This window comes from Schistocerca cancellata, chromosome 1 (assembly GCF_023864275.1).
Source record: "Schistocerca cancellata isolate TAMUIC-IGC-003103 chromosome 1, iqSchCanc2.1, whole genome shotgun sequence".
In the NCBI taxonomy this organism is placed as follows: Eukaryota; Metazoa; Arthropoda; class Insecta; order Orthoptera; family Acrididae; genus Schistocerca; species Schistocerca cancellata.
The window spans coordinates 419,293,814-419,309,257 of NC_064626.1; the positions used below are offsets into that span (position 1 = coordinate 419,293,814).

Genomic DNA, 15,444 nt, shown 5'->3' on the forward strand with positions numbered 1-15,444 from the left:
GGGTATTGTATTGTAATGTGAAGGACTTTAGCAACAAAAAACGCACATATAACAATAAGGCTGTTACGGCGTTATGCAACAGCATTACATAAATGTTGTTGGCGCTGGTTTCTCATTCCCTCTGACAGCCCGCTTGGGCCCGGTACCTATGTGCGGGCAGGACAATTTGCATCCTCAAAGAATATCTCCTCCCCCGGCGTCAGCTCCGCCCATCGATTACGAGCGTAAATCTCGTCTTGTTGTCAATATTTCATGTTTCCCTTCATTGTTACGAACTGGAATGCGTAGTTAGTCGAACTCTCAGTGGGAAAAATACCGATGATATTAAGTGTCTGCAGGCCAACTGACAGCTCGCATGCAAAAAGTCGAAGGACTCTGGACTTGTCTGTGGGGGAATGGCAAATCCAGTAGCCACTCATGAGTGACATCATTATTCGTTTACTGCTTTATACTTGAAAAAAAGGTGCAAAATAATGGTCTGCCTCCATTACTATCGTTGCTAACGTCAATTTCAACACAGTTGAAATCTCTTTACCTCGATGTTGCACGGACTCTACATAAACGGCGTTCTTATAATTCGCTCCCAAAAAGTCATCACCAGTCAGTTAGGAATCGCTGAGTAAAATTACGCCAAACAGGAACTTAATAGAGATGATGAGTTAACATGGCGAGTTAATACATACAGTGCTACGTTTACCTTCTTCGTGGTCATGTGAAATTGAGAAATATGTTAAACTATATACATGTGTGAAACTAATGCTCTCAGGATAAGTTAATTACTTGGGCTTGCTCGTACATTCTGTTAAGTGAAAAATATTAATGTTTTTTAGAAAATTTACTGCCAATTTAGATGTTTCCTAGAAAGGTATATTTCGTGTTCTAAGCAGCAAAGGACCCAGTTTGACACTTGCATTGATCCAAGTTCGGGGTAGCCAAACAATACGCATAAGAACTGAGAATGGTGCTTTCGATGTCCACTATAAGCAAATTTTAACCGTTCGGTCAGCATCCACATTTATATCAAACGTGTCTTCTGACAGAAGCTAAAATATTTTTTTTCTTAAATCATTACCATTTTCTCAGTATACAATTTTTCGTTAGGTCGAAGTTGTTTTATCCTTTAACAGGGTAGTAAATGATACCGATAGTAATAGGCGAAAGACAAATTCATCTCAGTTGCGATTTTTATTTAATTTAAAGTGATAGATATATTATCTCAATCTTCTGCCAGCAACAAATTTTCATAAATAAAACAACCATAAAAGCATACATGCCATGTTCCACATCTTATTAAACTTTATGTAGTTCAAATTGGGCGAGCAATTTTAATCATCGTGGAGGAGATCGTGGAAACGATCATCTGTCTCCAGTACCAGACACTACAAGGAATGTGCAGTCCATCAGAGGCTCGTTATTTCATTGGTTCAAATGGCTCTGAGCACTATGGGACTTAACATCTGAGGTCATCAGTCCCCTAGAACTTAGAACTACTTAAACCTAACTAACCAAAGGACATCACACACATCCATGCCCGAGGCAGGATTCGAACCTGCGACCGTAGGGGTGGTGCGGTTCCAGAATGAAGCGCCTAGAACCTCTCGGCCACAGTGGCCGGCCGTTATTTCATTGTCGAGAGCGTATGTATCAAGAAAGGTCAGCCATCATATTGCTTCCTTTCACATTTATCTCAAGAAATGACTTCGACAGTAAAATCAGAGAAATCCATATCTGAAAAAAATACGGGTACTTTGTCGGTTGTCCGCAGCTCGTGGTCATGCGGTAGCGTTCTCGCTTCCCACGTCCGGGTTCCCGGGTTCGATTGCCGGCGGGGTCAGGGATTTTCTCTGCCTCGTGATGACTGGGCTTTGTGTGATGTCCTTAGGTTAGTTAGGTGTAAGTAGTTCTAAGTTCTAGGGGACTGATGACCATAGATGTTTAGTCCCATAGTGCTCAGAGCCATTTGAACCATTTTGAACTTTGTCGGTTGCTGTTCTGCGACATATCCGACTCAATACCACAGATCCATTTAAGCAGCTATAACGTCGGGATAGCCTTCAACAGCACAAAAAATTCGTATTTATATCGAGAGTCGTTCTTTCCGAGTACCGGTGGTGATGGAAGTAGGAGCGGTGAGTAGTGGGGGAAGGGGTGGGGGAGGAGGGTAAAGAGGGCAGATGAGATGAAACGAATACTTGTGATAGATGAGGTTGAAGACATGTATCAAGCGAATCAGGTCGAGAGTGGCGAAAACCAGAGACTACGCCATAAAATCGAGATGCTTTCCAAGTGGTAGCATCAATGTTTGTGACTGCGGCTAAATCCGTGCCCCTCTGGACTCTACATACTCAACCCGTGACCCAGTAGTGGAAGATGCAAATGCACCTAAGTTGGCCCGATAGTGGGTTCGATTTTATTTAGCTTCTTGTGTTTCATATACTTGCTTAAGTGTATTCGTTAGTTGTATTTTTTGATATTGTTTTATACCATATTTGTCTAATTACAGAACTGTTAAAATGGACCAAATTTAATTGTTTCAATAAATATAGATAGATTTGACTTACCTACATACAGTTGAAAACAAGACGTATGAAAATTTAGAAATACAGGTTATAAATGTTCAATGAATCTTCCTCCTGCTGCTCGACACACATTTAAGCGGGTGCCGAACTCTTCCCACGCACAGAGAATCATCTCGTTAATCGTGCTCACTGCATCAGTGATGTGGTTCCGCAGTTCGACCAGAGTCGTTGTTAAGAGTGGAATGTAAACTGCCTCTGTTACAAGTCACACGAAAAAAAGTTACGTGGCATGATATCGGAAGACATCGGTGCCCAGAATGTAAGAGCTAGGGGCGCGCTGCGAAAGGCGCCTTTTCAAATCAGAAAATACATACTCCGAAACAATGTTCTACCCTCAATTCGTATACATTTCTCTTTCTTTCTTTTTCATACAAGTGATGCCACGGCACAGCGGCACTACCTTAGAAGTCGCCCCTGGCTCTAACCGTCATTTACGCAACTATCATCGTTTCTCTTTACAACGTCGTGGAGGTTTTTCATGTGCTGTTTATATTTCATGTAATAAAATTAATTAAATTGAGCCCATCATTTTGAATAACCCTCTGTATTGGCAAGCATACCGTAAATTCGTGTGTTCCTCACTGTAAATGATAAATAAGCTTTCATCTTTTACCCCAATTATTCATCCAGCATTAGACAAGACGGCTTCATGGCTCTCATTTCTAAGACCCTACGAGGTTTTAAAGAACCAATAGCTGCCCTGACTTGCCCTTATATCGATCAACAGCTGGTGAGACCAAAACAGTTACCGACTGCAAGGGCACCCTATGGCTGATGTCAAGGGACCTCTTGACGAATCGTAATTTATGACACAGTTACATGACAGTAAGTAATTGTAAATACTGTGTTCAAGAATCACAGGAGCAGTAGCTATACTAGAAAAGGGCGGGAGATACAGGAAGATTTCAATTAGATTTCATGACAGTCAGGCAGAGATGTCGAAGTCAGTTATTGGTTTGTAAGGCATACGCAGGAGCAAATCTGGGTCGATTACAACTCGATGGTGGTGAAAAGATGCGCATAGAAGTGGGATACGGAAGTGGTAAGGAATGAAGAGATGTACTTTAAGTTCTCTGAGGCTATAGATACTGAGATAATGAATAGCTCAGTAGGCAGTAGGGTTGAAGAGGAATACACATCTCTGAAAAGGGCACTCACAGAAGTTGGAGAAAAAAAACGTAGGTACAAGGAAAGTGACTGCGAAAAAACCATTCATAACTGGAGAAATACTTCAGCTGATCGATGAAACAAGGAAGCACGAAAATGTTCAGGGAAATTTAGGAATACAGAAATACAAGTCACTTAGGAATGAAATAAATGGGAAATTCAGGAAAGCTAAGGCGAAATGGGTGCATGAAAAATGTGAAAGAAACGAAGAGAAAATGATTGTCGGAAGGACTGACTCAGCATATAGAAAAGTGAAAACAACTTTTGGTGAAGTTAAAAGCGTGGACGGTAACATGTACCATTAAAAGTGCAATGGGTATTCCCCTGTTAAATGCAGAGGCGAGAACGAATAGGTGGAAGGAGTTCACTGAAGGCCTTTATGAGGAGAACTTGTCTGATGACGTGATAGACGAAGAGACAGTAGCCAGTAGGGAAGAGATAGGGTATCCAGCATTGGAATCAGAATCTAAAAGAGCTTTGGAAGATTTAAAATCAAATAAGGCGGAAGGGATAGCTGACATCCCACTGGAATTTCTAAAACCATTGGGGAAAATGGCAACAAAACGATTATTCAAGTTGGTGTGTAGAATCTATGATACTGGCGACATGCCATCATACTTTCGGAGAAATATCATCCACACAATTCCCAAGATTAGATATGCCGGCAACTGCAAGAATTATCACAGTTCAAGCATCCAAATTGGTGGCAAGAATAATATACAGAAGAATGGAAAAGAGAATTGAGGAAGAGTTAGATGACGATGAGTTTGGCTTTAGGAAATGTAAAGGCATCAGAAAGGCAGTGCTGACGTTACGGTTGATAATGGTAGCGTGACTGAAGAAAAATGAGGACACGTTCATAATATTTGTCGACTGGAAAAAACGTTCAACTACGTAAAATGGTGAAAGATGTCCGAAATTCTGAGGGAAACTGGGGAAAGCTATAGGGAGAGACGGATAATATACAACAAGTGCAAGAGCCAAGAATAAATCATGAAAGTGGAAGGCCAAGAACAAAGTGCTCGGTTTAAAAAGGGTCTTTCGCCCCTACTGTTAAATCTAAACATTGAAGAAGCAACGACGAAAATAAAAGAAAGATCATAGTGTGGGATTAAAATTCGAGGTCAAAGGATATCAATGATAAGATTCGATAATGACACTGATGTCATCAGCGAAAATTGAGAAGAATTACAGGATCTGTTGAATTGAATGAACAAGCTAGTGAGTATAGAATATGGACTGAGAGTAAATCGAAAAAAGACAACAGTAACGAGAAGTAGAAGAAATGAGAACAGTGAAAAACATATCAGGACTGATGGTTACGAGCCGGCCGCGGTGGCCGTGCGGTTCTGGCGCTGCAGTCCGGAACCGCGAGGCTGCTACGGTCGCAGGTTCGAATCCTGCCTCGGGCATGGGTGTGTGTGATGTCCTTAGGTTAGTTAGGTTTAAGTAGTTCTAAGTTCTGGGGGACTTATGACCTAAGATGTTGAGTCCCATAGTGCTCAGAGCCATTTGAACCATTTTGATGGTTACGAATTAGATGAAGTTAATTAATTCTGCTACCTAGGCAGCAAAACAACCAAAGACGGACGGAGCAGGAAGGACATTAAAAGCAGACTAGCAATGGCAAAAAGGGCATTCCTGTTCAAGAGAAATCTGGTAGTATAGTCTTCATTTTGAGGAAGAAATTTCTGAAAATGTACATTTAGTGCATAGCATTGTATAGTAGTGAGAGATGGACTGTGAGAAAACCAGAAGAGAAGAGAGTAGAAGAATCTGGGATGTAGTGCTACAGAAGAATGTTGAAAATTGGATGGACTGACAAGGTAAGGAATGAGGAGGTTCTGTGCAGAACCGACGAAGAAAGAAATATATCGTGAACACTAACAAGAAAATGGGAAGGAATGACAGATCGTACTAGAGGAAGCTATAGAGGGTAAAAATTCTAGAGGAAGACAGAGATTGGGATACATCCGGCAGACAATCGAGGACGTAGGTTGCAAATGCTACTCTGAGATGAAAAGGTTGGCACAAGAGAGGAATTCGTGGCGGGCCGCATCAAACCACTGATGAGTGAAAAATAAAAGCAAAAAATTTAAACAAAATACAGAATTAATTAAGCAGATGAAAAACTTGGTGAGATCACAGGGAGAAATCTCCACGACTGTCTAGAGTGTCTGGGCCAGAATAGCCAGTATTCAAAAGCTTCCAATTTCTTACTCTTCATTACGGTCAAAGGATGGCACGAGCGACTCGTTTACATCGACTAACCCAAGTTTTTTTTTTTTTACACAAAGTTCAGTTCGATTATAAAATTAAATTATGAACTGAGGTGAGTGGAAGGTTAGTTCAATTTCACAACCATTCGTTATACTATTCGTAGAGTTCACATCAACTCGTCATGAAGTTGAAAATAACTAATCTGTTATGTTTCCTAGCTTTTCCTGGAAACAAGTCCCACAAAATATAATTTTCGGGGGTTGGACAAAAATATGGAAATACCCTGAGTAACGCATGCTTGAAGATACACTATGTGATCGAAAGTATCCGGGCACAAGTCTGAAAATGACTTACAAGTCCGAGCCGCCCTCCATCGGTAATGCTGGAATTCAATACGGTGTTGACTCATCCTTAGCCTTGAAGACAGCTTCCACTCTAGCAGGCATACGTTCAATAACTTGCTGGAAGGATTCTTGGAGAATGGGAGGTATCGATGTCATTCTGTGAGGCCTGGCACGAAGTGGCGTTCCAAAACATCCCAAACGTGTTCTATAGGATTCAGGTTAGGACTCTGTGCAGGCCAGACCATTACAGGGATGTTATTGTCGTGTGACTATTCCGCCACAGATCATGCATTATGAACAGGTGCTCGATGGTGTTGAAACATGCAATCGCCATACCTGAATTGCTCTTCAACAGTGGGAAGCAAGAAGGTGCTTAAAACACCAATGTACGCTTGTGCTGTGATAGTGACACGCAAAACAAAACGGGTGCAAGCCACCTCCATGAAAAACACGACCACACGACCACCGCCTCCGTATTTTACTGTTGGCACTACACTCTCTGGAGGATGACGTTCACCGGGCATACGCCACACCCACACAATGCCATCGGATCGTCACATGTGTGCCGTGATTCGTAACTCCACACAAGGTTTTTCCGCTGTTCAGTCGTCCAATGTTTACGCTCCTTACACCAAGCGAGGCGTCTTTGGCATTTACCGGCGTGATATGTGGCTCATGAGCAGCCGCTCGACCATGAAATCCAAGTTTTCTCACCTCCCCTGTCATAGTACTGATGCAGTCTGCAATTCCTGTGTGATGGTCTGGATAGATGTCTTCCTATTACACATTGCGACCCTCTTCAACTGTCTCGCTGTCGGTCAACAGAAGACTCAGCCGGCACGGTAGCTCAGCGTGTTCGGTCAGAGGGTTAGCTACCCTCTGTAACAAAAAACTGAGTGAACAGATCAGCGTAGAACCTAAACGGGTGTCATCGGACGTCCACCCCGAACTAATTCAACGAACAATGTAGAACAAAATAAGATCAACAACAAAAAAAAAGTCCCGGTCAGGGCACACATTTTCTGCTGTTCCCAACGAGGTATATCAACACCCCCCCCCCCCCCTTCGGCAGCTGAGGGTTTCAATTAATTATCACTATTGCTGTTGGTTTGATAAAACAGCTTTACAAGAAAAGCTCTGCTCGCCTCGTCCAGACTCTAGTACCGGCACCTAACGGCAGGACATGACATTAACGTTAACAGTGCAAATCCTGCGGCTTACAGTCTGAACATCAGTACTATAAAGTTGGATACCCTTACTGAACGTAGTTTTCCGTGTACACTGCCTCAGGTAGCGAAATTTTAGCTATAACCACGTTGTTCATGAAGAGGAGACAGCGCGGTGTGACAGTCTGGCTCCGCGCTTTTGGCTGCTAGCGCTAAGTCGTACCACATCTTTGCACGATTCGGTGCACGTGACAGGCGACGTCCAACATAATCCCATGTCATTGACGACCTCTGTGGGTGGTTGCCGGAATACGTCGGCCTAGCTTCGCATGATGGATATGCAGTCGTAGTTATACCCGTGGCTGATGGATAGACTATATACTAGGGGCTATGATGCGTGTCACAGTCTCATTACCAACGTCGCCATAGACTATTCTGCAAAATTTAAGGACGAGCTAAATGAAGCAAATAAAATACTAACTAATCGGCATAGAAAATCAGAAGTCACATAGCGAAAATCCAGCATGTCTGTAATGCCAAATGGGGCTGGTCCGGCAACACGAGGCAGCTGAAGGAGTGGGAAAAGGGAGGGTACATCAATCACCGAGTAATTTACGGTGCAGTGTGGTAGTGTTCTTCATTGCAACGTGGCCCAAAGACAACATATGAACGACTTCACAAGGGGCTAACCATGGGAAGACTGGAAGAAGGATGAAGTGTGACAAGTGTACCCCAGTAGTTTGATATTGCTCGCAGCATTGTTTGACGTGTTTAGCTAGCGTTCCTGCCCAAAAGAGGGAAAAAAATGGTTCAAATGGCTCTATGGGACTTAACATCTGAGGTCATCAGTCCCCTAGACTTAGAAGTACTTAAACCTAACTAACCTAAGGACATCACACACATCCACGCGCGAGGCAGGATTCGAACCTGCGACCGTAGCGACCGCGCGGTTCCAGACTGAAAGGCCTAGAACCGCTCGGCCACACTGGCCGGCCTACATGGAGATGTCCCTCTCCTGGACAACCAGTACGTTTTGTTCTACTGACACCCTCGCTGTGGCGGAACAGATCGCGATTTTGGCAAGAGCTTAGGGGGAGTGCGCTCGTGTGGTCCTCTCGAATGAAAGCAGATTAAGTCTAATTAGTGATTCTGGTCGTACTCTCATAAAGTAGCAGGTGGTACCACGTAATGCACCCACGAACACTGTCGAACATGATCGTTTTGGCGATCCAGGTGTATGGTGTGAGGAGGCATAATGTTGTCTTTGAACCGCTCATCAGCCAACGCTATTGTAACACTGTACTCCTACACTGTGTGCGTGCATTCGGCATGACAATGCGCGACCACGTCGAGTAGCACAGATGGAGAATCTCTTGGAAGGAGATGTAAAATGGAAATGAGCGTCTGGCATTATTGGCCGGGAGGCCCCTTGCCGAGCAGATCCGGCCGCCTTGGTGCAGGTCTCATTACATTCGACGCCACATTGAGCGACCTGCGCGCCAGATAGGAATGAAATGATGATGAAGACAGCACATCACCCAGTCCCTGAGCGGAGAAAGTCCCCAACCAGCCGGGAATCGAACCCGGGCCCGTAGGACGGCAATCCGTCACGCTAACATCTCAGCTATCGGGGCGGACTTGGAAGGAGATGATATTCGGCAAATGGACTGGCCTGCCCGTTCTCCCGATTTGAGTCCCATCGAGCACACGTCGGATGCGTTGGGGAGACTTGTTGTAGCACGGCAACGTACACCAACGACACTCAGCACTTGTCAACCACGCAGGTGGAGGAATGGAAAAAAATGGAAAATGAAATGGCTCTGAGCATTATGGGACTTAACATCTGAGGTCATCAGTCCCCTAGAACTTAGAACTACTTAAACCTAACTAACCTAAGGACAACACACACATCCATGCCCGAGGCACGGTTCGAACCTGCGACCGTAGCGTTCGCGCGGTTCCGGACTGAAGCGCCTAGAACCGCTGGGCCACAGCGGCCGGCGGAGTAATGGAAACCCCTATCACAGGAACTCGTTAACAACCTCGTGGTTGGAGCTATTGCAGAGCATCCACTGCTTCTGTGGTGATCACACACCCTGTTAAGAATCATATGCCACCTTTTATTATGTTCACAGGACCAACATATATCCCGGTGACTTCAGCGTAATTATTGTCTTTCAGTAAAAGTGTCATTTCTGTTCGTCTGACTGGATATTCCTTTCAGTTACCTTCTATGCTATACTGTAGCACGTCTTTCTATGTATGGTCCAAGTTTCAACGAGCTACATTACTTGGCAGTGACATGTCATGCGTAAGCTACCTTCGTTCTTAAGTTTCGCACACCAGTGTGTATTGCTCACACACTTTACAAATTGTAATGTTGACTCCCAAAAAAATGTTTGATTCGATGTAAGAGAGGGCATGAAGGACTAAACTTGCGAAGGAGTTGCGTAAATAAGTAATTACGACATTCATTAAAGCAACACTAAGCATAGCATGCTCACAGAGAGGATGAGAAGGCGGGCATTTCTGTGCTTGACGCTCGCGTTCCCCTATGCAGAGTGTGTGACGCCGTGTGCCTGTCCCCAGGGTACTGCATCGCCTCGCTGAGCGACAGCAGGAAGAAGGCGGGCCACATCCCGTACCGGGACAGCAAGCTCACCAAGCTTCTCGCAGACAGCCTCGCCGGCAGCGGAGTAACGCTCATGGTAAGGCTCTGCTCAAATAAAAAAAAACACCAACTGTAACCACTTGCCGACTATATAAACAATTTCTCTACCGAATCTCGTAAGATCAAAAACTGTTTTCAAAGGATCGCCTTATCATTATGTACTACAAAATTTCAGTATTGACGGATACACTGCAAGGGGATTTTAGAGGACTAGTATCGCCTGTGGTCGAAATTCGACCAGTTGCGTCAATGGACCTCATCTGTAATGAATTATATCATGTATCTTAAAGTATCTGAAATTTTAGCCGCAGTACAGATCCGTGACAAATGCTGCATTGTAGCTACATGTATTCTTGAAAATAATTCTTTGATTCTCTTCAATAGTTCGATCATTTGAAGGGAGTCTTTGATACACTGCGTTGAAAGATAATTTTTTTGTTAATAGCTGGAAATTACTTTACCCTTATAACAACACAATATGAATGTCTATTTATTTATTAAGATGGTATCTGTTCTTTCGTACATGTCCGAAAGAACAGATACCATCTTAGTAAATATATATTTAAGGCTCACCGGCCACTTGACGATCTTCTTCTTCTGTGCGAATGCACAGAGCCCGAACTCTTACGGAGTAATGAGTGTAATGGGCGGGTGCACTACGAATGTAATGCGGGACAATACGTTGAGAATGTGGGTTTCGCGGGAGGCGTGCCAGAGATAAATCCCTGCAGTCGCGCTATCCTCTGTGTCCTCGGTGGCTCAGATGGATAGAGCGTCTGCCATGTAAGCAGGAGATCCCGGGTTCGAGTCCCGGTCGGGGCACACATTTCCATCTGTCCCCGTTGGCGTATGTCAACGTCTGTAAGCAGCTAAAGGTGTTCATTTCATTGTAATATGAATGTCGTTGTACTGCGTAAAGTCACCTCAGACACGAAATTATTTGCATTATAAATTCTGCAATGTAAAGTCATCAAACCCCAAGTACAGTTCTTAAAATTATACATTTAAATGTGTCGTTCAGAACAACAACAGAATTATCGTTATCAACATCCGCATTATCCCTATTTCTTTCTCTGCGCAAAAATTGTGTCTCCCTAGCCCTTTATCTTTCAGTTCGACCCGTTAATGTTCTTCTTCGAGGCATAGCCCAAAACAAATACAGTTTCCTTATAATACGAGACGCTGTACCTGCTCAAAATGAAGATACTGTGGATCCTCCCTCACTACCGACCCATCCCCATCAATTGTAGTCAGGGTGTTAAAGACGTGGAATGTGGATAGAGCCCACTCTCTCAGAGAGTACGCTTCGCTCAGATGTGGTACTATAACCACACATACAAGGCAATACATACAGCTATTGCACAGTAAAGTTAGAGTACATACTAATTTTTGTCCCTCGTAATATATTAAAGATAGTTCCATGCAATTTATTGCGTTAAGAAATAAGCATACAGGCAACGAGGAAAACAGACTCTCGGATAATAACTAGTTTGCAAATGGCTTAAATTACAATTATGTTTTAACCTTGTGACGTTGTTGATTTTTATGTTTTTTTTTTTTATAATTCAGTGTGTAACAAACATTTTACGTTTATTCTCATTGTGGTTTACAGCTAAAACACATAGGTTGAACACAACTCGGATCATCAAGTCAGTCCATTCGGAAACTCTTTATAAGTGAGTTCCTTAACCACTTTTTATGCCATATTTACATGGATTAAAAATTCATAACTTACGAAGTATTTAGTGTTCAGCAGAAAGTCTAGCTTATGTTTTAGATCTCCATAAGCAGAGTATCCTTTCGAAAGTATGATTCATACATTAGACAAGAAGGTATAAGGAAAGCCATTCTGTAAATACACGGAGAACCCTTCGAAGATTGAAAATTGTTTTACGTTACCTTTGGATGAATTCTGTGAACTAAAACTGCATGGCCCAGTGAATAGTTTACTAGTTTCTCTTCTTCTTTCCTAGGTTTATTTGTAGTTTCACCCTATTTTCTGCTTCCCTTGCCTCCTTGGGGGACCATACTGCCCCTTTTTTTGGCCGAGTTTATTGTCCACATGTCTTCAGTCTTCAAACGCAGTATTATATTTTGCCCCGCAGCTATTTTAAGTCTCTCAATTTTTTAATTTTTTAATTTTCAATCTATTCCATTACTAAAAGTAATCTCAGCATTAAAAATCATAATACAAATTACATCTCTACCTTTTGCTGTAGAATCCCCAGGACTGAAACAGATTTTCGCTTTTTTCATTGATGAACTTCGTGTTTTGTTACAATTATTAGCACTACATACTATGAAAGCATACCTTTTTCGTTTTATAAGATGCTTTGAGGATTATCTTTTCTAAATCAATAGTTATGTGACAAGTGATGTTGTAACGTTAATGTGGATCCATTCCCAATGTGACGATGAACTACGACATTTTCCTTGTAAGTGTAAAGAAAAATAATTTGATAATTAATACGTAATATCACACACGTTCTTGAAAATGACAAGTAGTCGAAATTAGCAAATCGATTTTCTTTTATTACGTGTTTAGAGGCTGTGGATCCAAACAGAAACAAAATTTTAACTTCCTTCTTAATTTCTTAGCGCTCTTTTTATCTGTCTTGTATCTATTCAAGTCCACCTCCTCTTTCCTAAAGCCTCCCCCGCTGTTTCCTTAATCGACTGTTTCACTGGCTATCTACTCCTGCTCCTCTGCATTCAGTCCTAGATTTAATCTTAGCCAGCACAAACTTTTCACTCTTACTTTTTGCAGTAATGTTTTGGGTATTTTGGATCCTCTATAGTTGTATTTCCAAGATCCTTTCCCTTCCTCTGTTATCTTGATATTCAACGGAAAAGTAACTATATAAAAACGGAGTCACAATCTATTCCTCTTTCCAACCTTACATTTTGTACGTAGTTCACCCTCTGTCTGCGTACTGTTTCTTTGTCCATAATTGATTTTAGTATACATGAGGTATATTTATGAATTTTTAATGCTGGAATTGGACATTCGTAACATTGTACTTCTGAACCTTACAGAAGTTAAATTTACTGCCGTTATCACTCTCTAATCCTCTCCCCACGGACCTACAATCTCACCATTTATAATCTTTTTCCAATTCATCCTTTTAAGTTCCCCATTATTTACAATTCACGTCCATCTAGGCATTCGTCAACCACTTTTTGTAGGTAATCGAAGCAGGCTCTCTTCTTCTCCTGAGGGGCATCTTCGTTAGGGCCACGCACCCTAGTTAATTCCAGTTTTATTCCATGAATATTTATTGTTATGATGACCATTGCTTCATTCACTTCCATCGAATTAATCAATCCTCGCTTCCATTTTCTTTTCACAGGAACTGCTGTCCCTAAATTTGCTCTTTTACTATATTACACTTCACTTCAGCAAAGAATATAGTCTACAATCACTCCTTGTCCACATCGTTCTTATTCGTTTCTGCCAGTACCAGGGTATCTATTTTCAGAGCTTCCATTACTTTAATTATACTCTCACGTGAAATAAATAGACCAGAAAATAGCTAATATTGACGAGAAGTAACTTCTGTCATGCACACTACAGTGGTTAACAGAGTATGTAGTGTGTCTCGGTGGCTCAGAAGTAAAATGTCAGACTTCGAGCCATAGGTCACTGATACAGTTACCAGTCACTCGTGTGACTTTAGTCTCCGGCCGATCACTTCTTTCACCTACGTCAGTGTTTGTCAATGCGAAAATTGGCGAGTTGTACAATGACTGGGAGCCCACGTTAGACTGTAGCTCCCCTACAACTGGCTGGTTCATAGTCCCGAATGAAGGAAACAGCTTACTACCTCCAATATTATCTTGCCTAGTAAGGCACTGTGGTGCCCAAACAAATGCGGGTTGATGACAGCCTTACATTGTAGATTTAAAACAGGAAATGTAATGTGTTAATGTGGTACGTTAAATACCCTCCATCGGATAGAGTAACTATACACTGAGATGACAAAAGTCGTGGAACAGTGATACACTTATACAGATGTCGGTAGTATAGCGTACTCAAGCTATAAAAGGGCAGTGCATTGGTGGAGCTGTCATTTTCGCTCATGTGCTTCATAGCTTCCCGTCGTGATTATGGCCGCACGACGGGAATTAACAGACTTTGCAACGGCTAATGGTAGTTGGAGCTAGTCGCATGGGACATTCCGTTTCGAAAATCGTTAGGAAATACAATATTCCGAGATTCACAGTGTCAAGAGTGTGCAGAGAATAACAAATTTCACGCATTACCTCTCACTACGGACTACGCAGTGGCTGACGGCCTTCACTTAACGACCGAGAGCAGCGATGTTTACGTAGAGTTGTCGGTGCGAACAGACAAACAAAACTGCTTAAAATAACCACAGAAATCAATGTGGGGCGCTCGACGAATGCATCCGTTAGGACAATGCGAAGAAATTTGACGTTCATGGGCTATGGCAACAGATGACCGATGCGAGTGCCTTTGTTAATAGCACGACATCGCCTGCAGCGCCTCTCCTGGGCTCGTAACCATATCGGTTGCACCCTAGCCGACTGACAAACCGTGGCCTGGTCAGATGAGTGCCGATAGATGGTAAGAGCTGATGGTAGGGTTCGCGTTTGGCGCAGACGTCACGATGCCATAACCGCGAGTAGTCACAAGCCACTGTGCATGCTGGTGGTGTCTCCGTTATGGTGTGGGCTGTGGTCGCACGGAATATGACTAGGTCCTCTGGTCCAAATGAACGATCGTGGACTGGAAATGGTTATGTTCGGATACACGGAGACTATTTTCGGCCATTCATGGACTGCATGTTCCCAAACAACGATGGGATTTTTATGGATGACAATGCGGTATGTCACCGGGCAGCAGTTGTTTGCGATTGGTTTGAAGAAAGTTCTGGACAGTTCGAGAGAATGATCTGGCCACCCAGATCGCCGGCCGCGGTGGTCTAGCGGTTCTGGCGCTGCAGTCCGGAACCGCGGGACTGCTACGGTCGCAGGTTCGAATCCTGCCTCGGGCATGGGTATGTGTGATGTCCTTAGGTTAGTTAGGTTTAAGTAGTTCTAAGTTCTAGGGGACTTATGATCTAAGATGTTGAGTCCCATAGTGCTCAGAGCCATTTGAACCATTTTGTAGCCATCCAGATCATCCGACATTGAACCTCATGGAATATTTATCGGACATAATCGAAATATGAGTTCGTCCATAAAACCCCGCACCGGCAACACTTTCGCAGTTATGGACGGCTGTAGAGGCAGCATGACTCAGTATTTGTGCAGGGGACTTCCGACGACTTGTT

General features: G+C 43.0%; 1 protein-coding gene and 1 non-coding gene across 2 annotated transcripts in view; both read left to right on the forward strand.

Moving 5' to 3' along the window:
* LOC126161568 (kinesin-like protein KIF12) overlaps nucleotides 1-15,444 on the forward strand; it is a 605,396-nt gene that overhangs the window by 488,809 nt on the left and 101,143 nt on the right. Inside the window, exon 10 of the mRNA XM_049917513.1 lies at nucleotides 10,066-10,184. Within this exon, the coding sequence (XP_049773470.1) occupies nucleotides 10,066-10,184 (119 nt within the window). The remainder of the gene's footprint in view (nucleotides 1-10,065; nucleotides 10,185-15,444) is intronic.
* Trnat-ugu (transfer RNA threonine (anticodon UGU)) lies at nucleotides 10,896-10,969 on the forward strand. The gene has a single exon. It is a non-coding gene; the product is annotated as a tRNA-Thr (tRNA).